This window comes from Carettochelys insculpta, chromosome 1, assembly GCF_033958435.1.
Source record: "Carettochelys insculpta isolate YL-2023 chromosome 1, ASM3395843v1, whole genome shotgun sequence".
NCBI classification, from domain to species: Eukaryota; Metazoa; Chordata; order Testudines; family Carettochelyidae; genus Carettochelys; species Carettochelys insculpta.
Window position 1 is genome coordinate 341011701 of NC_134137.1, and position 25265 is coordinate 341036965.

The 25265-nt window shown below is 44.4% G+C and overlaps 1 protein-coding gene across 2 annotated transcripts in view; it reads left to right on the forward strand.

The window, feature by feature from the left end:
* Positions 1–25265, forward strand: part of MAPK12 (mitogen-activated protein kinase 12) — an 83833-nt gene that overhangs the window by 37433 nt on the left and 21135 nt on the right. For both annotated transcript variants that reach the window (XM_075015366.1, XM_075015359.1), the window contains exons 5-7: positions 6701–6730; positions 9382–9429; positions 24885–24999. In XM_075015366.1, coding sequence (XP_074871467.1) covers positions 6701–6730; positions 9382–9429; positions 24885–24999 — 193 coding nt within the window. The remainder of the gene's footprint in view (positions 1–6700; positions 6731–9381; positions 9430–24884; positions 25000–25265) is intronic.

A 25265-nucleotide genomic window follows, 5' to 3' on the forward strand; every position in this document is an offset into this window, starting at 1 on the left:
TTAGGTAACGAGAAGCCCATGAATTTGATTTCTGCACCAGGAAGCCCATGGTGGCGAAGCTGTAGGGTCATGCTTGTACAAGAGGCTGAGAACCTTCCTTCTTTACTACCTACCCATTAAAACTAGCCCCAACGTGGAGTGGTGGCTTCACCCCTGCACAGGATATGGAAGGAGAGGCTGAGATTTTTTTTTTTTTTCAGCGCTGGTACCAGCCCCTGCCCCACTGCACCACATGGCAGCTAGGCAGTGGGGGTCGTGCTTGTGTGAGAAGCCAAGAAACTTCTTTTCTGTGAAAAAGCAGTCCAGTAGCACTTTAAAGACTAACAAAATAATTTATTAGGTGAGCTTTCGTGGGACAGACCCATTTCTTCAGACCATAGCCATACTTCAACAGACTCAATATTTAAGGCACAGAGAATCAAAAGTAGGAATCAAGGTTGACAAATCAGTAAAACATATCAAGGTGAGCAAATCAGAGAGTAGAGGGGCGGGTGGGGGTAGAGTCAAGAATTAGATTAAGCCAAGTATGCAAAAGAGCCCCTATAATGACCTAAAAAATTCGCATCCGAGTTCAAACCACGTGTTAATGTGTCGAATTTGAATATAAAAGAGAATTCATCAGCCTCTCTTTCCAAAGTGTTGTGAAAATTCCTCTTCAATGAGACGCAGGTTTTCCAGTCATTAACAGAATGGTTCACTCCATTAAAATGTTGGCTGACTGGTTTGTGGATCAGGAGTGTTTTTATGTCTGTTTTGTGCCCATTAATTCTTTGTCTAAGAGAGTTTTGAAGTCTGTCCAATATACAAAGCATCTGGGCATTTTTGGCACATGGTAGCATATATGATGTTGTTTGAGGAACCAACTTTGTCCACGTACCTATTCTGGAGATACCATCACTGGACCTAACCAGGTTATTCACAGAATCACAGGCACATTCTCATGTTCCTCAGCTAACATCATATATGCCTATGGTCTGCCTTGTGCCATGCTGCTAGATAGCACCATGCCCTGGCTTGCATGCAGTGAGGGTTCCAAAGGCAGGAAAGATTTTCAGGGGCTTGCTGTTACTGGGGGGAAGGGACCATCCCAACTAACCCTTCACCAATAACTCCCTACTCCACAATGCCCCACTTATAGAATGGGGGCAGGCTGGATATGGCAATCCCATGCCTGGAGCACAAGTTTTGCTTATCAGGAGAAGCCATATCATTTTGCCTAGGTAGGAGTGCTCTCAAGAGGGGGAAAGTGTCTGGAGGGCCAGTTGAGATAACAAACACCTGGGTGATCCCAGGGCAGTATGACAGTCCTCTGCCTGGTGCACTACATCTTCTGAAGCCAGCCTGTTTGGTTTTCCTTTGCCTGGGGATTCCCTAGTTTTCCTTCTTTCACTCTGAAAAAATGGCTGTTTGCTTTCCACAGTAGGGGAGTGAGGGCAGTGCAATGTGGGAAGATGACATCACATGCCCACAACCATTTGTAGGGCATTTTTTTCTCATACTGCACCAGCAAAAATACCCAGAATGACACAGGGCTGAAGGAACTGTGGGATAGGTTCCCACAATGCACTGTTGCAGCAGTTGATGTTTGGTGATTTGTGTGGCAGCGATACGTTGACTTTGTGGGGAGGTGAGAATAGTCAAATTAAAGTTAATAAAACCCAGCATTATAAAATCGATTTTAATAAAATCAAATTTACATCATAGTGTAAATGTGGCTTATGCAGATGCACTGCTTACATAGGAAGCACACTGATGGGGGGGTGGGGCATGCAGAGGAATTGGGAGGGAGCTTCTTTGGTGACCTGGCATCTCAGGGTTTGTAGAACCTGGGGCATTCCAATCCCAGCACATCTTGCAGGGATGTTGAGATAAACTAGTATAGCTCATCACCATAGTCTTCCTATATCTCTCAGTAGACATAGTTCCCTTGACTATTTTCCATCTGCTCACTGGGAGCATTGCCATCTCTAATAACCTCAGCATTATCAGCATAAATCTATAGCTTCATTCATCCATTAATGTTTGATATTTTAGTCTTTTGATACTGTAGTCAGACATTCAACTATAATCTTTACTACTTCACTGTTATCTGTATCACTATAGTTTGAATCTTTCTCCCTGGAATAATTCACTCTCAGCAAGTGCTGTGACTAACTGTTGAAATGATGACAGTGTTCTGAGGGAAACATCTACTATCATCAAAGTCTGCATATAGATAATTTTATGAGCAAATGCATAAAAAGCCATAATCAGAGTACAAAATCCCATTTAAGAGAGATTCATTCAAAATGAAAATAATCTAAACTAAGCTGAAGTATTTTCTACAGTATTGGGGTACACTGCAGTGTTTATTCAAATATCTTGATTTACAAAGAAACAAACGTTTATGAAAGAAGCATAGCATCAGAAATGAGGTGTTAAGTAATTTGGTCTCACCATCTCTTTATTAAGAGAAGTGTTTAGTAAACACGTAAATTATATCCAAAGTGTTTAAATGAGTTGTTTTTCCCTCCTTTGCATTTTTAACATTCGTTCTGGCTGTGGTAGATAAAAAGTCAAAGTAGTATGTTTAAGGAAAGCTGTCCTCTTCCGTGAAGGAGGATGAGGCCCATTTTTACTAAAACTTTTGAGGCCAAAAGTCTTTTAAAATTCCTGTTTGTATACTCTGCATTCTTGTGTAAAAGTCCATAGGTCTGCTCTTGACATCCCAGTTCTGTACAGTTCGCTTTCTGTTTTAGCCTCTGTACTCTTTGAAGTATTAGGAGATTCAGAGAGAAGACATTAAGAAATAATTTGGAATGCTTTAAGTCATTGTGGCATACTTGCTCAAAGATAAAATTGGCTATTAACAGATTTCTACCCTTGTTCCTTAGTACATCAGGACTCTATACCCACGTAACAGGACTTCCTCTTGTTTAAGTAGTCTCTCATTCTGATAAACGTCACTTTCCCATCCATGAACTAAATAGCACTTAATAGTTACTAGTCTTCTCCAGTCAGTAGCAAAAGCAGTACATCATGTTATGTTCCATGGCTCTAACACCTTACCCATGTCTCTTTCTATTCTTTGAAAGGGAGCATGGGAGGTTGTTTATCGCTCCCTAGTGGCGGTGCTGGAACTGTCTGGTCTGCAGACAATTCACAAATGGAATTGATCTACTAGCTGAACATTTCCAGTATATGTGGTCCATTTCCCAGGCTTATTCATTTATTGTGGCACTTCTTGTAATGACTCTTCTTACACCTGTTCAGATTATGTCAGAGTAAGAACTTATTTTATAATTACATCAACTAAGGGTGTCTAGGAGAACATAAAGCTAAGGCTAGCAGGGGTGCCAATTAGAAGTTAGGGGTGCTATAGCTTCTCATGTCTTCTCCCAGCTCCACCACCCCAAAGTTTGAACCTCTGAGTTTCATACTCAAGGTCTGCTTAAGAGTCGCATCTGGGTGAGGGCATGTGCTTTAACAACAACAGAGAACTTGTGCTCTCAGCTTTGCCTTTGGGGCAGGGTGTTTGTTTACAAACAGAGTGAGGCAGGGTATGGCCACTGTCCACATTCTGCCCTACCACCACCACCACCACTATCACAACATGCACAGGTCACCCTTCATGCCCACCAAAATCTGAAACAGTGCCCCAGAAAGGCAGACAGATCTGTATGTGCCAGTGTGAAGAGGGCACTAGGAAAGCAAAGATGGTGCATGTAAACTCACTACTGTAAGCAGTTCAAGGGCAGGCTGGCTTTCAAAACAAATTATTTCAGGTGAGAGGGAAAGAACCACTGTGTAGTGTGGGGGGATGAAAAGTTATTTAGTCTTTGCCATGGACAGAGATAAAATGGACTCTGAACACAGCATTGTTTTAGAATTGTTTGTCTAGCTGCATGGAAACTTGTGTTTCTCCTGTGTGACACTGGGCCTGATCTGCAAGTAGGCGTGTGGTCACTACATTCCAGGGCTGACAAAGAGAAAGTGTACTGAAGTGGCCCCTACCTGACATGGAAGGAGAAGAACTCTACCCCAAGCCCTGATGGGCAGAGCCCCACACCTGCCCGTCACCTGTCCAGAAGCCAGGGGGCAGGACAGGAAGTTTAAACGCTGAAACTAGGAGTTCAGTTGAGGCCAAGCCACTGGAGGAGCCAGACACTGGCCCTGAGCTCCCAGGATGGGAGGCCCTGTGGTCTGGGCTAGTCTTCAACCTCCTGCAGGGGTGCATTAGCCTCCCAGTCTGCGAGCTCAGGGCCAGTGTCTTTACATGCCACATCTTTGCTTTCCTAGTGCTCGTTTCACACTGGTACATATCTGTCTGCCCTTCTGGTGCACTGTTTCAGATTTTGGTGCACATGGAGGGTGACCTGTGCATGCTGTGATAGTGAGGGGGGCAGAAGGAAGACAGTAGCTAGAGCAGTGTTGCTGAGCATACTCAGTACAAACCAAGCAGTAAAGGCTGGGGATGGGGGACACTGACCCTGCCTGCTACTTCCCATCCACCCGCCACACATCACTTCTTTCAAGGGTCTTCTGAGGCACTTGAAAACTAGGTTTTTTTGGCAGACAGCTTAGCAATTAGCTGACAGGAGCTCTGTATCTAATTCCTAAATGAAAGAAATAATTAAATAAATATTAGATCCATTCAGCTCTAATGCTAACATATTCTAACATCTTGTGGCAAGTCGCTTAAGGGACTCTGGTTAGGTCTAAAAAATTAATATATTTTCTTTCTTCATTACTCACTCTGCAGAGAGAAACACACACAGTCAGGATCCCTAGCTCTATCTCAGCTCTGGAAGGAGAGTGTGGTCTTGTGGGTTACAGCAGGGGGCAGATACACTTTGTCCACTCATGCATCTGATGAAGCGGGTCTCTAACCACAAAAGCTTATGCTTCAAAATATCTATTAGTCTGTAAGGTGCCACAGGACTTCTTGTTGTTCCAGCTGGGAGAGTCAGAGATAGAACCAGGCAGAACCCTCCTTCTTTTAAAGTGTTAGGATGAGGGAAGGTTGTTCTGTTTTAGAACTCAAAGTGATTTACATATCAAAAAAAGTCCCTTTTTTGAGTATAATGCTATACTTCTGAGCATTTAAACTGAGAGTACAAATCCAAACAACGCAGAGATTTTTATTTAACCCCCGGTTATATAGTGTATTTAGAGAGTTTGTCATCATGCTATGATGTATTTCAAAGATGCAGCACAATAGAATATAGCACGCTATTCCAGGTGCACTGCCAAGGCTGGTCTGTTTCAAATTGCTACTCATACAAAAAAACCAAACATTATATACATTTTAATCTGTTTTTTTAATCTTTCTGATTGCCCCCTTGAGGAACCAAAGTTATTAGACATAATAGTCATGTAACAACAAAATTATCTTCCCTATTTAATGAACTGTCTACAGAAGTGCAGAAGGTCCCAGTAACTGTTATCAGAATATTGCCAGTGCTGCTCAGTATGGTATGAACATCAGTTTCTCCAGAACTCTAGTTCTTGGGCACCCATTGTGTTGAGCTGTATGTGTTTTCAAAACTTGAGCATCCTCACACAGAGCCCTGGAAAGATGATGAAAATATTCTAACAAGGGAAAATGTATTTTAAGATTACTTTCAGGTTTGTTCAGGAAAGGATACCTATTCAAGTAGGCACATGTTTAAAGGTGAGCATCTGCTTTCGTAAAGTTAAACCTGTGCTTAACTCCCATGACTGCAATGGTGCAGCAGAGTCTTTCCCGAATCTGGGCCTTACTGGAGGCATCGGAGCCTAATCTGTAATTGTGCAATTTAGGTTTCTCTTGTAGCCAGTTCAGAGATTTAGAGTGAGTAAAACAATAGGACTCATTTTAATCTGTGCATTTCACAATGCAATTTAGGGATTATTTTATTTTTCTAGTAAGACTAGAGAATTTCTGGACACAAACGTGGTCTGTGAAGAAATTAAGCAAGGTAAATGGTGAACTGATTCGATAGCAGTATTCAGACAGTGCTACAGGAATAATGATTACAGGTTGAAAAAAGCAGTAGCTCTGTACCTGAGAAATGGTCTTTCTTTAGAAAGTAAAATAATCTTAGAACCTTCAGTTTAAAGTTTAGCAGTCCGATGTGCCCACCAGCAGTGCCTGGAGGAACCACAGGCCCCAGGACAAGGTGGGAGGGGGGCCCAGTTCTATGCCACAGTAGGGGCAGGGCCAAGGGCGGAAGGGGTGGGGCCTAGGGTCTTTGTACCTCAGTGTCGCTTAGTCCACGGTGCTGCCTTCCCTCCCTCCCCCAGCCAAAGGGACCTGGGGGCAGTTGTTCATTTTGTGCCACCCCCATCACCAGCTTGATAGCCACCTCTAAAATCATTTTCTGATATCTTTGGCAGGAAGTCCATAAGGTGTCTGAGTTGCAATTGTTTCATAAAATGAGTACACTTTTATTTTTTTCTTCGAGTATTTGATGTAATGTTGTATAAACTGATTATCACCTGCCCCTTAACATTCTGAACTTGCTTTACTTTTCTAGTTGGTGTCTAATGATGTTTCAGAATTTTTATATGACAACACGTTGGTTGACTCATGGTTTCCTTAAAAGGTATATTATTAATTTGAGGTCACTGTAGCACCATCTAAAGCCACCTTTTCAGAACTGAAATAATGTTTTGTTCCAAAAAGTGACAATATATTATTCCAGCATGTGTGAATTAACAGATTATTTTGTTTTCACAGTATATCCATTCAGCAGGCATAATCCACAGGGTGAGTGAAAGCAATAAAAACAATACTTGTGGGTTTTTTGATTTGTATTCTGTAAATAATTTTTGGTGACGTATGTCCATATATATGGTTTACACACCATTCTTAACTTTATTTATTTTGATTGGATGTTTTTTAGTTGATGTGATCCCCACAGATAAGGTTTCAGAATAGCCAGTGATTAAACTGGACTTGGTTGAAAATTTCACTCAAAACTTTGTTTTAATTTTTCTTTTTGTTTCTTTAAGGAAATTAGGTTTAGATTAAACAGGAATTTACATGAAAAATGTGTTTTCCTTAAAAAAAAAATCACCCCATTGGAAATTGGCATATAAAAATTTAAACATTGTTTTCATCAAAATCTTGTGGACTGAACTAAAATTAGCCATTCTGATTCCTTCTGAAAAATCTCACTAATGATCTCACAAAATCAGTGTAAGAATTTTGAAGTGAAAGCATTTGGATTGTCTACCCTTGTACTTCCAAATTTCATCATTCCTCCACAAAGACATGGCTGTCCTACCTTAACCAAAAGAAGAAATCACTCATTTGTAGTAAATTACAGGAGAACCATAAAAATTGTACTTTACCTGGGGACTTTAATTTGACTACTGGAAATTATATCAGCCATCAGAAACCCAAAATGATGTAACATGTAAGTAAGTGTGAATGTTGGCTCCCTAAGCTGTTGTAGTCATAGTCTAAACTTGATAGCCACTGACTTTTTTTCTAAATTTCACCTGCTGACCAGATCATCTTTCATTTCCATTGTAAAGCCTTTTCAATTTGCTGTCTCCCTTCTCCTCTTTCCAAGGCCCTTATGATGTTAATATGTCAACCTTCCTTGCTTTTTTTCCATCCATTCTCAGGGTGGACCCATGTCTCACTCTCTCCTGACTAGGATTTTTCAGCCTGCACAGCAGTCTGTCTGTTCTAAGTTTCCCAGTAAAACACACAGACTGACTGAACAAGTTGGAAAGATGTGCAGAAATTTTCTACAAACATATTTTTTTATGGTGTAGTTGACATGAATCTGCAAGAGTTGTGGGGAAATTCTGCTGAGTTTTTTCTCCCTAAATCTGGAATTCTCTGTGGCTCTTTACTCTTGCATAATAAAATGTAAGGGTCTGAGTTTTTCAAGCTGAGTAGTCTCCCCTGTCTGTAGTCTCAGAGTCTAATTGATGGTGCTCCGAGGCAGTGGAAAGACCAAGATCTGCACTTTATTGTTAGAAGTAATAAGTAACGGCCCCCATTCAAGTGTGTCAAATTAGCAGGAAATGGGGCTCCATTCTTGATTGACACTGCTATAATAAACATGACTACTGCTAATAATGGACCTTTCATTGAAGACTTTTTGCAAGAACAAATGAGTAGCTTAACAGTAAAAAAAGCTATTTGATTTCAGTTGAGTTTATGTAAGTCCCTTACTTAAGAGTACTGTTTTTAAATGGTCCCAATTAAGCTTGATGCCCAAGCTAAATACTCTAATGAGACATCTGCTGTAGTTCTCTTATTTTCCTAGCCAAACAGTAGCAATAAACTTTTCATCGACAGTGTTAATACAACAGATGTTTGTTCCAAGAAAAAATTGCAGAAAGACCCCACATATTTCTAAAATTTTACAATGTCATGGTTGTGCACCCTGTTTTTTGCACTGGTCTTGATTATAATGTAGAGTACATCTGTTGCTATTTAAGTGATTGCACCAAAAGAATACTTCTAGCACAGCTCAGATTAGCTACATCAGTATTCCCTCCTTCATGGTCCATCGGGGCATCTATGTAGGCTTCGAGTTCCCTGTTCATCTCCACTCTTAGGCAGAGACCCATGTCTCCCTCTCTCTTGATCAGGATTTTTCAGCCTGTACAGCTCTCTGTCTGTTCTAAGTTTCCTGGTAAGACAGACTGACTAAACAAGTCTTCTGCCCTTTGCTTTCTCCTCAGAAGCTGTGAACAGTTGTAATTTCCCACAATTATAAGTCACCCTGCAATTTTCCTCAGCAAGTTTCTTTAGGCTTGAGCTGAAAGCATTACAGAGAGAACATATTGAAAACAATAAAAAAATACACATGCATGCTAACAAGTCAGCAAAAAGACTTTGGCAGGTTAGCTCTCTTTCAAACCTCACCAAGGGATTTTCCTATGTTCACACATTCACAATAGCTTTTACTCAGAACAAGCAACTTCCTGAGAACAAGTCTGCCTCCCCTTTATGGAGATTGGGCCTTTTGATCTACAGCAGACAATGGTACTCTCCTCAGGATGTGGGTTGGGTTCAGAGTGGTGAATTTGTATTCATCTCCTCACAGCTATTTTCTAGAAAACCCACTTAACTTTGTTTGTTACAAAAGTTCTTTCTTGTCTGGCACATTACTTAAAATAGTACTCTTGAAGCTCATAGCACTTCCCAAGGTTTATAGTGGCCCTGTCTCCCTTCTAGAAAAGTTACAGACAACCCCACAGACATACACAAATTTGGCGTTTAATCCTGTGGACTCCAAAGATACTTTTAAACTTAATTCAGTGAAGTTTTTTGAGGATATTGCAGGAAATTGCCTGTCACAATGTCCTCTGTGTTAAAGAAGTATTTTTATTTAAAAAAGGTATGTTGCTGTTATGTTTTAAAAGTCCCTCTCAAACATGATATATTTACAGGATCTCAAGCCTGGAAACTTAGCAGTAAATGAAGACTGTGAATTGAAGGTAGGAAGCACATGCGAAGTATGCTTTTGTTACAAATATGCTGCTTTAGAGAACATGAGTGAAACCAAGTCGGCGATAAAACGCTTATTGACTTCAGTTGAGCTAGGATTTTATGCTATAACTTTTGAACAATCATGGAGAAATGGGGAAATAACAGTAAATTGAGGTGAGGGAGGATCAAATGTGTTCCCAAGATGTTAGCAGGAGGAAGGACCAAACTTGGTACCAGTCATCCAAAAAAAGGTGAAAAAAGAGTGGTGCTGACTACTGTTTTCCCATACGTCTGACGTTAGTGGATACTAAAATTATGAAATATATATGTGGTGGGGATTGAACATCAAAAGCCTAATAACTTAATCGGGTGTATCTATACAGCTTGAGTGACTGCAAGCTGCTGATTAGGTGATTGACCTCTGAGAGGATTATGGAACCAAGCAAATGGCACCATTTCTAGAGGAACAGTTTTGCTAAATATACTCAATTACTGCTTTTTTTTTTTTAAAAAAAAAAAAAAAAAAAAGGATTCAGTGGTTGTTATCTATATGGATTTTAATGAATCATGCAGTACTGTCATATGAAATCCTTCTTTTAAAATTGCATCCCATTGGCTTAAACAACATTGGGGGTTTGAAATTGATTGAAGAATTGTTTTTTAAAAAAAATCATGGCCAGTAGCAAGGCATTAAATTAGGAATCCATGTTCGGGCAGTCTTATTTAACATATTTCTTCAAGAAGCTTAAGAACATAAAGAAATACAGCTATGATACTAAGTACTGGTAATGAGTTCACATAACAGCTGGATGTGCAGGAGACAATTGTTAGATGAGCAAGCCTGTGCAACAGGATATAGTGATGCACAACCACAAGTAATTGCTGAGATCAACCTTTGTCAGGAATTGCCTGCAAAGTAGGAGGTGGTGGCGAAGTCTACTGTACAAATTGAAATGGACTGCTTTAGAGTGGGTATAAGAAGCAGGTGGTTTTATACACAGGCTGTGGTTTTTCCGAGTGGATTGCTGTAAGGGATGTGTATGGCCTCATAATTTTATGAGCAAGGATATCAGAATCTGGCCCTAACTCTACACAGGTTAAAAAGGAGGATCTTGTTTTGTTTGAAAAGATATTGAAACTCAGACAGCCAGTGTTAATGTTAAATGCATGCTGTAATGTTTCCTAACAGCACCACTGGTTCTAGTTGGTTTCTAGAATAGCTTGTGTCCTTTAATTGAACAGTTGGCAATTTTTTTTGTTAAATAGGTGCAGAGTCCGTGTGAGTGCTGTGTAGCATGCCCATCCATCCCATTTCCGGCAGGCCAGCCCTGTATTTTGGGCCCCAGGAAGGTGTCCTGATTTACTTTCAAAAGGGGGTAAAATTGCTTCATGTTTGTGAGGGGAGGTGAGCAGCTGCTGCCCAGTTCCCACTGCACACCAGCATGGCTGCCACCTGGTTCTCTGCAGCTCGGGAGAGCTGGGAGCCAGACCTGCGTGGCTGCGCCTTGCTCCCAGGTACTCGTAGGAGCTGGGAACCAGACCCTCGCAGCTGCCACCTGGCTCCCCCACAGGGAGCTGGGAGCCAGACCAGCATGTCTGTAGCCTTGTTTCTGGCTTCCCAAAGTCCGGGGAGCCGGGAGCCCACCTGCGTGGCTGCCTTCCGGTTCCTGGCTCCCCACACCTCGGTAGAGCTGGGAGGAGCCTCCCTTTCCCCACAGCCTCCCACATCTCCCCATCCTATATTTGGGATAGGGAGATATGTTCACCCCAGTGCTGTGGGAACGAGGTAGAATGGGGCAGGGCCTGATGCTGAGTGGGAGTCAAGCACCCATATAGAAATCAGTAGATTATCATGAAAACATTGCCAGGTGCTCCACAAACAAAAGGATAGGGAAGCAAGGGCAGGCATATGCGATGAGACTAGAGAGAGTTAAATACAGTAAGCCCACAACATAGTGGACCCTGTTTTACCAGACATCAGTAATAACGGATGTCCACTTTCCTCCCTCCAAAGAAAATAGGGTCACTGCAGCTGCTGGGTCCCTGGCCGCGTCTGGGAGAGCCGCTGTCGCTGCTGATGCGTCTTCCCCCACCCCTCTCCACCCCTGCACTGCTGGGATTGCTGCAGCTGCAGGGTCCCTGGCTGCAGCTGCGAGAGCTGTCACCACTGCTGCCAGGTCTTACACACACAGGCTGGCGGCTGGAATTGGCGCCTGAGGAGTTCCCATGCTCTGCTGTGAGAGCGGGTGGCTCAGAGCCCGAGGAGCTGCCACTCTCAGAGCAAACCCTCAGATATCACGGACTTTCTGTTTTAACAGATACCCCTTCCCCCATTAGCCCATTATATCAGTGGTTTACTGTAGTACTGTGCTGCAGGGGTCTGTACTAGAACCAGGGCTGTTCAGCTTACTCAGAAATGATCTGGAAAAAGACATAACCAGTGAGGTGGTAAAATTTACCAGTGGTGCAAAATTACTCAAAATAGTCCAGTCCAAAGCTGACTGCAAGGAGCAGCAGGAGGACCTTGCAAAACTGGGTGATTAGGCAACACAGGAGCTGGTGGAATTCAATGTTAATAAATGCAAAGTAACACACACAGAAAAATATAGTCCCAACTATGCATACAAACTCAGAAAGTCTAAATTAGCTGTTACCCTCAAAAAAAAAAAAAAAAGAGATTTTGAAATCATTGTGTATAGTTCTCTGAAAACATCTACTCAGTGTACAGTAGCAGTCTAAAACACTCAGAATATCAGGAATTGTTAGGAAAGGAATAGATAATAACAATAGAAAATATTGTGTTGCCCTGACATGAAGTTACTGCATATCTTGAATATTACATGCAGATCTGGTCACCCACCTAAAAACATATTTGGTATGTGGAAAAGATACAGAGAAGTGCAAGAGAAATGATCGGGGTAAGAAACAGCTTCCACATCAAGGCTGTGTCAACACTAGCCCAAAACTTTGATAGGAAGAAGGGGATTTCAAAGTTGGTGGGGTCCTTTCAAAAAGGAGCCCCATCTGGACGAGCCACGCAGCGGCGAGCCATGTCAATTTCGAAGTTCTGCGGCTGCTGGCATTCTAATGAGGTGCTGAATATGTATTTCAGCGCTTCATTAGTAAACTTCGAAATGGCCATTTGCATGGCCATTTTGAAGTTTTGGGCTAGTGTAGACACAGCCCAAGAGATTAAAAAGGCTGGGATTTACAGCTTGCAAAATAAATTACTAAGGGCCAGGGGGATATGTTAGTTGTCTATAACATCATGAATTATGTGAAAAAATTGAATGAGGAAATTTGATTTACTCGTTCACTAGCTTAACACAAGAAGGTCACCAAATAACATTTATTTATGGCAGATTTAAAACAAACAAAATAAATTATTTTTAATGGTTACCCTGTAAAACTCTTTGTCAGGCAATTGTGGAAAGAGTCAAATTATAACAGGGTTCCAGTAAGAATGAATAGTAACAGAGAGATAGTCGTGTTAGTCTATATACTATCAAAACAAAAAAACAGTCCAGTAGCACTTTAAAGACTAAAGCAGGAACGATTTCCCTCCCCTCTGTTTGCCAAGAGCTGGGAATGAGCGACAGGATGGATCACTAGATGATTGCCTCTCCTGTTCATTCCTTCTGAAGTACCAGCTATTGGACCTGTTAGAAGACAGCCTGCAAAGCTAGATGGACCATTGGTCTGATGGAGTTTGGCCATTCTGATGTTCTTATATAGAACACAGATGTGTCTGTCCCTGCTGTATAACTCATTAGATCCCACTCCCCTCCCAAAGCTAAGATAGGGCCCAGGAGTCCTGACAGGCTCTCTCTCTCTCTCTCTCTCCCGCTGCAGAATTAGTAGCCAAGTAAAAATATACATTAAAATGTTAACTCTAACCCATGTCCCCTAAGTGACTTGCCACAAGATGTCAGACCGTGTTTGTATTAGAGTGGAGTGGATCTAATATGTATTTAATTTCTACATAGAAATGAGATACAGTGGTATTCAGTGTTTTTATCAACTAATTGCTAAATTATCTGCCAAAAATGAGAGTTTTCAAGTGCCTTAGTAGCCCCTGGAAAGAGGTGATACTGGGGAAGAGCATGTAGGATCTGTTTTCTCCTCCTCAGTTTGCTGCTTGGCTTCTAGTGAACATGCTCTGTAACACTGCTGAAGCCAATGTCCTCACTCCACCTCCACTCCTACCCACTATCACCACATATGCAAGGAACCCCGCACCTCCCACCCACCCACCAAACACACACCCTGAAATGGCGCCCTTGGCCAGAGCTTCTGTTTCTAAGACATTTTTACATGCAAAAGGGTATGAGCTGCATCTTTTGTTCTTTTCTCCCTGCATCTGAATGTGCCCTAAGCAGATTGCGGCTGAACTGTTGTGCAAGTAGGCAGTGATGTGCAAGCTTCCCTGTAGATGGTTGAGATGAAATCCTGAGTCTGTTGTTACCACTTTGCTGCTTCTGTCTTGGGAATTTTCCTGTCCATTGGCATTATAGAGCATAATATTTATTCTCCAAAAATAATTATGCAAAGTACCTCAGACTCCACAATATGCATCTGTTTAATTGTAGTGACGAGTTTGTTATGAGAAAACAAATAAAAAACCTTTATTAAATGTGCTTTATACACCTCTCCCACACCTTACTATAAGACTTGTGGTTACTGTATATCCCTTATATGAGGTCACTAAATTTAGAGTACTCCCAGCTGCCAGGTTACCATAAGTGGTCCTTAGAATATGTACTAACTATTTGTGTTAAACTTTCTGTTTTTATTATATACAGTACGGTCGCAACAGTTTGTTGTTGAGAACCCTTGCAAATGTTGAATTTCGCAAATAGCATTTCGCAATAGCATTTTATTCTGGCTGTGGAAGAGGAACTCGGTGGGCATGGGGAGCTGGTCAGTGGCCATGCTGTGCCCTTGGCTGGCTCTCAGAGCCCTGGGGAAGCAGCCACCGGTATTCCTCCCTCAGAGCCCCAGGGAAGCAGCAGCCACCAGCACTACCTGCCCAGAGTCCCGGGCAAACAGCAGCTGCCGGCTCTCCCCACCCGGAGCCCCAGGGAAGCGGCAGCCACCAGCACTACCTGCCCAGAGCCCCGGGCAAACAGCAGCTGCCGGCTCTCCCCACCCGGAGCCCCAGGGAAGCGGCAGCTGCTAGCAAACAATTGAATTTGCGAATGTTAAACTTGAGAATGTTGCGACCTTGCTGTATTTTTAACTGTGATACTCTTAGTACCTCTCCCAGACCTGAAGAACAGCTCTGTACAGCTCAAAAGTTTCTCTCTCTCATCAGTGGAAGTCGGTCCAAAAAAAAAAGATGTTACCTCATGTACCTTGTCTAATGAATAAAAGGTATTCTCTCCCCAAAATTTAGAAGGTCTTATTTATGTTGTGGAATTTTTTCCGTGTGTGCTATCTTACTGCAATGATTGCCAAAGTTATAAACATCACCCTCTTAAAAGTGATTCAGTAATTAAACTCAAAAACTGAAGTCACTCAACAATCAGGAAGTACAAAAGTAGTGTGGCTAACACCAACCCTTCAAAAATCATAAGTCAGACTCCAAAACTTATGAGACTGGCTTATAAATCATGAAATCATAAATGTTGGAGTTTGGTGTTTTTATTTGTTCTCTCTCTGTCTCACTCTTTTTTCTTTAGGTTTGAGCATTTAGGTTGTACATGGATCAAGTGTTCTTCTTCGAGTTGTGTCCCCGTGGGTGCTCCACAATAGGTGTCGGGCTTGCCCGGCGCCGCAGATCGGATCTTCCAAGCAGTTTCTGCCGGACCGCGCATGCGCCGGCGCGCGCCGCTCCCTTGCGCGCTCCTGGCCATGTGCGCGATCTGGTCCCCACCAGTTCCTCTTAACCGCCGTCGGCTGCAGACGGAATCCGAACTAGGCTAAGGCCAAGTAGCGTATTCAATGACTTTAACTGTTTTTCTTTAAAGTTTTTTTCAAGTACTTAGGCTACTGCAAGTTAGCCGGTGGTTATTTTTCAAAAAAAAAAAAAAAAAAAAAAACAACAAACAAGTTACGAGCGGGACAGCTTCAATCCAGTCCCAGTAACAAGCGCCGGAGGCCAGGAGCATAGGGCCATCAGCCCTCCTGCTGCGGCAGGCCATCAGAAGGGGAAAACAGCACAGAGAAGGTGCTAAGTACCCGTTTTAACAACTGAAAGACTCACCAACAATGTCCTCTTCAGGATTTAAAAAATGTGAGTCCTGCCGAGAGGCGATGCCAGCGTCTGATGGGCACAGTCTATGCATAAGGTGTCTTGGGGAGTCCCATGTTGCACAGAAATGCTCCTTCTGTGCTAAATTAACAGCCAGAGCAAGGAGAGACAGGGAGATGCGGCTTAAAATGCTGCTTTTCAACAAGGCCCTCCAGCCAGACGTGCCGGAGCGGCCGCAGCAGGAGGGACCCTCCGGGGCCCATAAAAGGAAAGCTGCCTCCCTCACCCCATCAGCGCAAAAACAGAGGAAAGTCTCTCCAGCCCGATCCCTGCGGGCAGCAACAGCGAGCGGGACGGGAGGAGCGAGCAGCCCCCAGCCGCAGCAACAGCTGATCGGCGGCGGCACGGAGAGCCACGTGGAAGCGGCTCAGCCTCCGATAATCAGCCAGCCGCCCCGCCCCGCAGGCAGGGCGGCGGCTAAACAAGCGCCGGTACCGGCGGCACCGCAGGCAGCGGCACCGACCCCCAGGGAACCGGCGGTGCAGAGAGCGCAGGCACGCAGCCTGCAGGCACCGCCCTCGAGCGTGCCGAGCACAGTGCGGACGGGGCCGGGATCCCCTGTACGTCAGGGGGCGGAGTTACCTCCTCAAGGGAGGGGGAAGGCTGCACACAAGAGGAGGCATTGCAGCCCCTCTCCGCACAGGGCTGTGGAGTTGCTTTCTCACAGCCCTCCGCTTATGTTGCAGACTCCAACCAGAAGGCAGGGGTCCCCCCTAGCCTACCCGGAGCCCTCTTCTCCATTTTTGCAACCAGCCTCACCCTGGCTGGGACCACCTTCACCCTTCCTGGGGTTTGAACCTCTGGACTATTATGCAAAATCGCTCTCTCCAGTGTCTCGACGATCTCCCTCCCCCAGACGCCCAGGGTATGCACCAAGGGAGTGGTCTAGGTCACCTTCCCAAGAACAGTGCCTATACTGCCATGGTCGCCCCTACCACGCGGGGCATAGACACCATCGGCAATCTACTAGGGAAAGATCCCCACAGACGATCTCGTACCCCTGAGGGCAATCGTGACCGGGGACAGAGACTCAAGCATCTCAGGGGGGACTGGTTATGGAACCCCGAGATTTTCCCTCGCAAACCTCTAGTGAGAGGGTGTACCATCACCAGCAGGAACCGGAAGGGTCCAGAGAGACGTACCCCAGCGGTTCCTCGCTCTCCTCCCCAGACGAGGCTACGGCCCCGGGGGACGTCCATCCTCCAGATGATCTCAAACAGTTTCAAGAGCTGTTTAAGAGGGTGGCCTTCACGCAAGGCATCCAGACAGCAGAGGTGCAAGAGAAACACCATAAGCTCCTCAAAAATTTGAGACCTCCGGCCTCCTCCAGAGTAGCAATACCGCTTGATGAAGCGATCTTAGAGTCCGCTACTACGATATGGCAGACCCCTGCGACTATTCCGCCTGTCCAAAAGAGAGCGGATAAGAAATACTTCGTGCCGGCGAAGGGAATGGAGTTCATGTTCAGCCACCCACAGCCAAATTCCTTGGTGGTGGAGTCGTCGCAACAAAGATCAAAGACATCTCAATTCAGGACAGGGGGAACAGACAAAGATGCCAAGAAGCTAGAGCTGTTCGGCAGAAAGGTCTACTCCTCCTCCACCTTAACGTTGCGAATGGCAAATTACGCAGCGCACTTAGCGAACCATAATTTCGACAACTATTCCAGGTTAATCTCCCTCATGGACTCGCTTCCAGAGGACAAAAAGCCGGTGCCCAAGGCCATAGTGCAAGAAGGCTACGCGGCCTCGAGGACGGGAGTTCAGATTGCCCTGGACGTTGCGGACACAGCAGCACGTTCCACAGCAACGGCAGTGGTGATGCGAAGGGAGTCCTGGCTCCAGACTTCGGGTATACCGAGGGATCTGCAGGCAAAGATAGTTGACCTTCCCTTCGACTTGCAGAAGCTGTTTGCTGAATCAACTGACTCGGTCCTTAATTCCAGTAAAGATTCAAGAGCCACACTCAGGACCCTGGGGATTTACACCCCTCCATACACAAAGAAAAGGTACTACCCTCAACAAAGACGGTACCAGTACCAGCAACAGCGCCCCCAGTACCACAGGGGTTACGAGCAAGGGCGACATCAACAGCACCAGCAGTACAGAACTCCCAGGCGACGTTCACAACAGAGTCGTGCGTCTTCGGGGCGGGGCCAAAGGCCACAAGTTTGACATACAGATCCAGGGCTGCGCCATCACTACCATCGCACAAGGTCATCCGAAGCGACTATTCCACCATCGCCTCCGACCATTCTACGACCAGTGGCAAAGGATCACCACAGACAAATGGGTGCTGGAGATCATAGCCATGGGGTACGCCATCCCCTTCCAGTCGCTCCCACCGTCACGACCTCCACCCAAGCCCCACCTCCAGGAGGCCTCCCATGTAGCGAGGCTCAGGCAGGAGGTGGACCATCTCATGCTCATAGGGGCAGTGGAAAGAGTGCTGGAGCAACTGCAAGGGAAAGGGTTCTACTCCAGGTACTTCCTCACGGAGAAAAAGACAGGAGGCTGGAGGCCCATCTTAGACCTTCGCGGCCTCAACCGGTACCTGCGCAAGCAACGTTTTCGGATGATCACAATCGCCTCCAAACTTACAGCACTGGACGATGGAGACTGGTTCGCAGCCCTCGATTTACAAGACGTGTACTTCCACATAACCATCCATCCGGCTCACCGGCGATTCCTCCGGTTCATGGTAGGCAACGAACACTTCCAATACAAGGTCCTACCGTTTGGCCTCTCCTCGGCCCCCAGAGTCTTCACCAAGACCTTGGCAGTGGTGTCAGCCTACCTGCACAGACGGGATATTTATTTTCCCGTATCTGGACGACTGCCTGCTCAAAGGGGCCTCGAAGGGGGAGGTTCTGCGCATGATACGCGTCACAGCAAACACGTTCTCTTCACTCGGCCTGGTTATCAATCTGGCAAAATCAAAAATAGACCCCACACAGGACATAGAGTTCATAGGGGCTCACATAAACTCGGTTACAGCGAGAGTATATCTACCAGAGGCTCGCTTTCGGGCCATTGGCTCCCTCGTGCAGGTCATCACCTTCAGCCCTATGGTGCCGGTCTTGACGTGCTTACAGCTGTTGGGCCACATGGCAGCGGCGACGTTCGTAGTACAGAACGCCAGGTTACACATGCGCAGCATGCAGCACTGGCTGGCAAGTGTATACAAACCGGCAGTACACACCGTTCACAGGGCGGTGTTGCCCACAGCGGGGGTGCGCAAATCCCTGCAATGGTGGGTAAACCCCAGGAACCTGCTAACAGGGGTACCCTTCCATCAGCCGCAAATATCGGTTTTTATCACTACAGATGCCTCCCTCATAGGGTGGGGAGCGCACATGGGCGAAGAGGTGACTCAAGGACTGTGGTCACCCACGGAACAGTCACTACACATAAATGTACTGGAGCTCAGAGCAGTGTTCAACGCCTGCAGACACTTTCGAGACCATATACAAGGCAAAGTCGTCGGGATCAGTACAGACAATACCTCCACCATGTTTTATATAAACAGGCAAGGAGGAGCTCGATCCTGTGCCTTATGCGTGGAAGCAATCCGCTTATGGAACTGGTGCATCGCCAACAATATACTCTTGAAAGCCTCATACTTGCCAGGTGCGCACAATGTGAAGGCAGACCAGCTGAGCAGGCGTTTTGCACTCACGCACGAGTGGCAGATCCGTCCCGATCTGCTACGGCCGATCTTCCACGCATGGGGTTTTCCCCAGATAGACCTGTTTGCCACTCAGCACAACAAGAAATGCCCACAATTCTGCTCCAGGGCAGGACTGGGATGGGGGTCCCTGGGGGATGCGTTCGCGATCCTGTGGAGGGGCCCCCTGCTTTATGCGTTTCCTCCCACAGTGCTGATCCACAAAGTCTTGCAGAAAGCCAGGAGGGAAAGGGCCCGGATGATCCTGATAGTCCCAACGTGGGATCGACAACAATGGTTCCCCCTACTCCTGCGCATGTCGGACCGTCCACCGATGCCTCTTCCGGTGCCGCCGGATCTGCTCACGCAAGCCCAGGGGTCCATAGTGCACCCGCACCCCCAAAGCCTGCGACTGCAAGCGTGGTTAATCCATGGCTCAGCTCCCTAGAGAGCACATGCACAGTGGAAGTACAGCAAGTCCTAGAAAGTAGCAGGAGGACTTCCACCAGGAAGACCTACAAGCAGAAATGGACTCGCTTCACGGCTTGGTGGTCTACCAAACAGCTGGCCCCCCTGTTGGTGCCTATACCTACAATACTAGAGTATTTACTGGACCTCAAGAGAGGAGGACTCTCGCTATCCTCGTTGAAGGTCCACCTTGCCGCCATCTCGGCGTTCAGACACGAGGAGGAAGGGCACACGGTGTTCGCCCACCCTATGGTTACCAGGTTCCTCAAAGGGTTGGTAAACCTATACCCCCCTCGGAAACCGATTCCACCTTCGTGGAACTTGGACCTGGTGCTTACCACGCTAATGGGACCACCGTTCGAGCCCTTGGCCACGGTCCCCCTCCGCCTCCTTACGATAAAGACGACCTTTCTTCTTGCAATTACGTCAGCTTGTAGGGTGAGCGAGCTCACGGCAGTCATGGCAACGCCACCCTGCACTGTTTTTTCCAAGGAGGCGGTAACCATACGGCTGTATCCAGCCTTTGTTCCCAAAGTTTCTTCCGAGTTTCACATTAACGAACCTATTGTTCTACCCTCGTTTTATCCAAAGCCTCATAACTCCAATGAAGAGGCGCGCCTACACCTCCTGGACATGAGGAGGGCGCTAGCCTTCTACGTAGACAGGACCAAGTCCTTCCGGAAAACGGATAGACTCCTAGTCTCCCTCGCTCCCAAGTCGAAAGGAGAAGGTCTCTCCTCGCAGAGAATCTCAAAGCACATTGTATCCTGCATAAAAATGTGCTACGAGCTCAAAAAGACTCCTTTATCGGCCACTCCCAGGGCTCATTCCACTAGGGCGGTGGCGGCATCAACAGCCTTTTTCAAGGGCGTTGCATTAAAAGACATTTGCAGAGCGGCGACCTGGTCATCCTACGACACCTTCGCCAAACATTACGCCCTTCACAGGGTATTCCAAGAGGATACCCGTCTCTCTACAGCGGTCCTCTCGGGGACAAGCTGCACATAATCCGATTACCCACCTCCTATCTTGGGTTACTGCTGGGTAGTCACCTATTGTGGAGCACCCACGGGGACACTCGAAGAAGAAAGTGAAGTTACTCACCGTAGTAACGGTGGTTCTTCGAGATGTGTCCCCGTGGGTGCTCCACTACCTGCCCATCCTCCCCGCTTCAGATCTCTGTTAGTGTTTTGCAGGGGCACCCGAGGCGGTTGGTCGAGGAACTGGCGGGGACTGGATCGCGCACATGGCCAGGAGCGCGCAAGGGAGCGGCGCGCGCCGGCGCATGCGCGGTCCGGCAGAAACTGCTTGGAAGATCCGATCTGCGGCGCCGGGCAAGCCCGACACCTATTGTGGAGCACCTACGGGGACACATCTCGAAGAACCACCGTTACTACGGTGAGTAACTTCTCCTTCTATCTTTTGTCCCTTCTAATAAGAAAAGAAAAAAGGTAGTTAAAATTCACCCCTAGTTGCATGACTACAGGAGTGGGAATCAAATGTCTAGCAGCACGAGATTCATGATAAAAAAAAAAATTGAAGGAGTTGGCAATACTGAAAAGTTAACTTTTAGTGTACAACTTTTAATGCTCCCTACTGCACCAAGTCACTCTAATTAAAACTGGATGGGACTTTCAACAAAATATTTTCTGTTGGATAATGCATATGCAGCAGAATCAAAATTTCTCCTGTGGAAGAGTTAGTTTTGATACAATTTGTATTGGGTGGATTTTTGAGGTCCCAACAGAATTTCTGTTCAAAACAAGATAGAAACAGAGACATATCCTAAAATAGCAAGTACCTTAGTGGTTAGACCAGATAAACTGTCAAAGAGTTTTAGAGCAGGAGCTTCAGCCTAGGTCTGCCTCATCCCAGATAAGTGCCCCAGCCCATTGCAATACTATCTATTAATAGGTGGGTGCTATTTTGTTACTAAACAAAATATGTAAAGAGGCTTGATTTTCTCCCAATGTGAAATAGAAAAGATTTTGAAATACTGAAAATTTGTGTGGGATGGGAAAACCATTTCCTGCCCAGCTCTCATGATATAGAACCACTCCAGTTCTCTGGAGCCTGAAGGCTGCAAATAAAGCAAACTTAACCTGGAGGGGATCCAGCTACTTACTGATTTCCCATTGTTAAAGAGATACTTTAACCTTGGGTACCCATGAATATTAACAAAAATTGACATCACATAGAAGACAGTTCATGACTTTCTAGTACTCTTTAAACCTGAATGCTTCTGTAATTTCTGAAGTTTATATAAACAAAACAAAAAAAAAACACATGCAAAGCTATAATTAACAGGCACCTGTTATGAAGGGACACCTGGTACCTGTAAACAAAAGAAAGCAGTCTATAAGACATTTTCTAATGTGTGTAAGAAATGCAGGCAAAGGGCCTGGTTCTTGTCCTATTTATACCACATAATTCAGTTGACTTAGGTGGAGTTATGATGTCTCTGTCCAGAATGGGGGAAATGTGGTTCCAATCAGGCTATAATGTCTCACCACAGTACCTGTAGGTTGATAAAGCTAACGACCTCTGCCACCTTCCCTGGGAGTTAAGCATTTGCAGAGCTTGAAGGGTGCAATAATTCGTTTTTCCACAAACATACAGAACTAATATACTGCACTGCTTTTATGAGCAGTTTGACAGCCTCTTTCTCCACACTGAAGGGGCCTATCGTGTATATGTGTTCTCTCCCCTGTGCACCGCATTTATCTTTTAAGTTCACAGCTAAGCCCTTGGTGTAACTTTTTAAAGCACATGCTCAGTCATGCATTTTTGAAGCTGTCAAACTAACTTTTTTCCCCCAAACTTTTGACAAAATGCAACTTGGACATTAAGGCGTGTTTATGAGCTGTCTTTCAAATATCAAAATTCAGCTGTGTTTTTATTATGGTTAGTAAGGTGGGAAACTGGGAAATAAGGAAGGTATTTTGTTTTTTGTTTTGTTTTGCAGTGGGGTGAAATGTGTTTGCCACCCTTCTGTTTTGAACTGCAAACTAGCTAAAGGGATTTACCCTAAAATTTGTCCAAAAATCAATTTCCAGCATGGTAAATTCTGCTCCAAACATTACGTTTGAAAGCAGTGGATTAATATAAAAATTGTAATGCAACCTTCATTATGGTGATTTTGACCATTAAGAAATTTGTTCATTAAAAATTCATAAATATTTACTTTGCACAAAATAAAATGAAAATCTTAAAATGGCAGAATTACTGCACAGAGAAAATAATGAACATTTAAACAATTCCATTTTGGTGGAGAAATATTTTGGGTCAAGCAATTTTTTTTTTAAGATTTAGAAATAAAAATAAAAATTAATGAAAATTCTGAAACACAGGGCTATTGCAAAAGGCATGATTGAAAGATTCCACTTAAAAGCATCAACAGAAAATGTTTCAGGGAGTGTGGCTTTTTTCACACCAGAGCAATTTGGCAAAACTGACACAAATTTGTGAAATATTTGTGTTGCTGTATCTGTATTTTTGACCCTCTTAGGAAAAATATATGAAAAATTTTGCCCAGACCTAACGTATGTAGTGCTAGTGTAATTGTTAGATGATTCTACCAAGTTAACAAACTTGTAATATATTGCAAGTGTTTCTAGCTCTCAGTGAAACTACAGATCTTAGTCTAGCAAATAAATAAAACATATGAAGTAATAATAAAACAATTTATTTAAATGATACAGGCCATAGAAAAGTGTCCAAGTGTTGCATTTTTTTTTTCCTTTCGTGTCTAGTCACAGTCTAGTGGAGAACACTACATAGGACATCTGGGTGCTACATATGAAAGTTTAGCTTACTACTCTGTTTCCTGAGAGATTAATTTGCCTTGTGTTCAGTATTTAAATGAGAAATTTTGTGGATAACATACAAATTAGGGATTAAGTGCCATCAGCAAAGTGGATATTGCTAGTAAACATAGCAGATATCTCTTTCCACTTTGGTCTAATTTCTGTTTTAAATGCAGTTGACACAACAGCTGATATTAAATATGCAAATTATGTTAAAGTGAGAATAAAGACATATTATTTACATTTTACATCCTGTGTCCGTGGATAATAACATAATATAACTTTCCTTTTATATTCATGTCAGGAGAGCAATTACACTATTTTATTGATTAGTAAAATAGTTTAGATGGTTGAATTATAGTCAGCATGTTACAAATACTTTGTCCGTTTGCCATGTCAATTAGTGTTTATACTATAAACGTCTGTCCATAAGGTACTCATGCAGTCTGGTTGGCATGGAAATTAACAATGATATAATTGGTAGATCTCCATATTTAGACGTATGTATTTTTAAATCTTCACTGCCATAGATGGTCCATTCAATTCTGTTTTTCAACGAACTATTGGCTGGGGATGTTTTTCGCATAAATCTGTTAATTTACCTCATCCACAAGGCTCGCTTTTCTGTTTAGGAATTTCTGACTGCTGCTGAGTATGAGCCTGTTATTTCAGGAACTGATTTTTCATGACTGGTCTCCTGCTTGAGTTGGTCTCCAGTTCGCTACTAAGATGATTAAAGTAATACCCTGAGACTCAGTAGACTTTAGGGTCAGTTCTGTGCCCAGGCGTGCCTCAGACTTCCTTTGTGACTTTGTACAAGTCTTTCTCTGCCTCCATTCACCATCTGTAAAAAGAATAATAGTATTTCTCTACCTCATAGGGGCACTATTAAAATGAATATGTTAAAGATTGTGCAGCAGTTAGCTGCCACAGGAATGGGGGTCATGGTGGAGGGCTTCCTTATAACCCTGGAAATGTTTGATAGTGATTCCTTGGACACAGAGTTTTGTTAGAAGAATGAAATATTTGACTTATATTTTAATAAAATTAGTTAAAGAATGTACTGCTTCCTTCATCATAGCTACAAAACTCATCACGCTCCACTTTTATTAGAAGTATCCTAAATGGAAGAGAGGCATTCTGAAACAACTTCCGTGTTATTTTTGTCATAATTTTAAATTGCAGCGAGAGAACTTATATGTGAAATGTTAACTTTTTCTGTTGTCTCCAGTTGAAACATCTCTGCATTCATTTTTTTCTTCCAATATAGATTCTGGATTTTGGGCTGGCAAGGCATACAGACAGTGAAATGACAGGCTATGTGGTTACTAGATGGTACAGAGCCCCAGAGGTCATACTTAATTGGATGCATTATACTCAAACAGGTAATGTATATGTGTGGGTGGGAGGATTAACATCCTCTGTCTGAACAGACTTTGGGCTTGTCTATACTTGCCAGGAGATCAACCCATTCCAGGCCGATCTTCTGGATTTCAATTTCACGCATCTGGTAAAGATCTCTCTGGGGTTGGCAGTTGAACCTCTGTATTTCTCCTATTGGCTATGTCTACACGTGCCCCAAACTTCGAAATGGCCACGCAAATGGCCATTTCGAAGTTTACTAATGAAGCGCTGAAATGCATATTCAGCG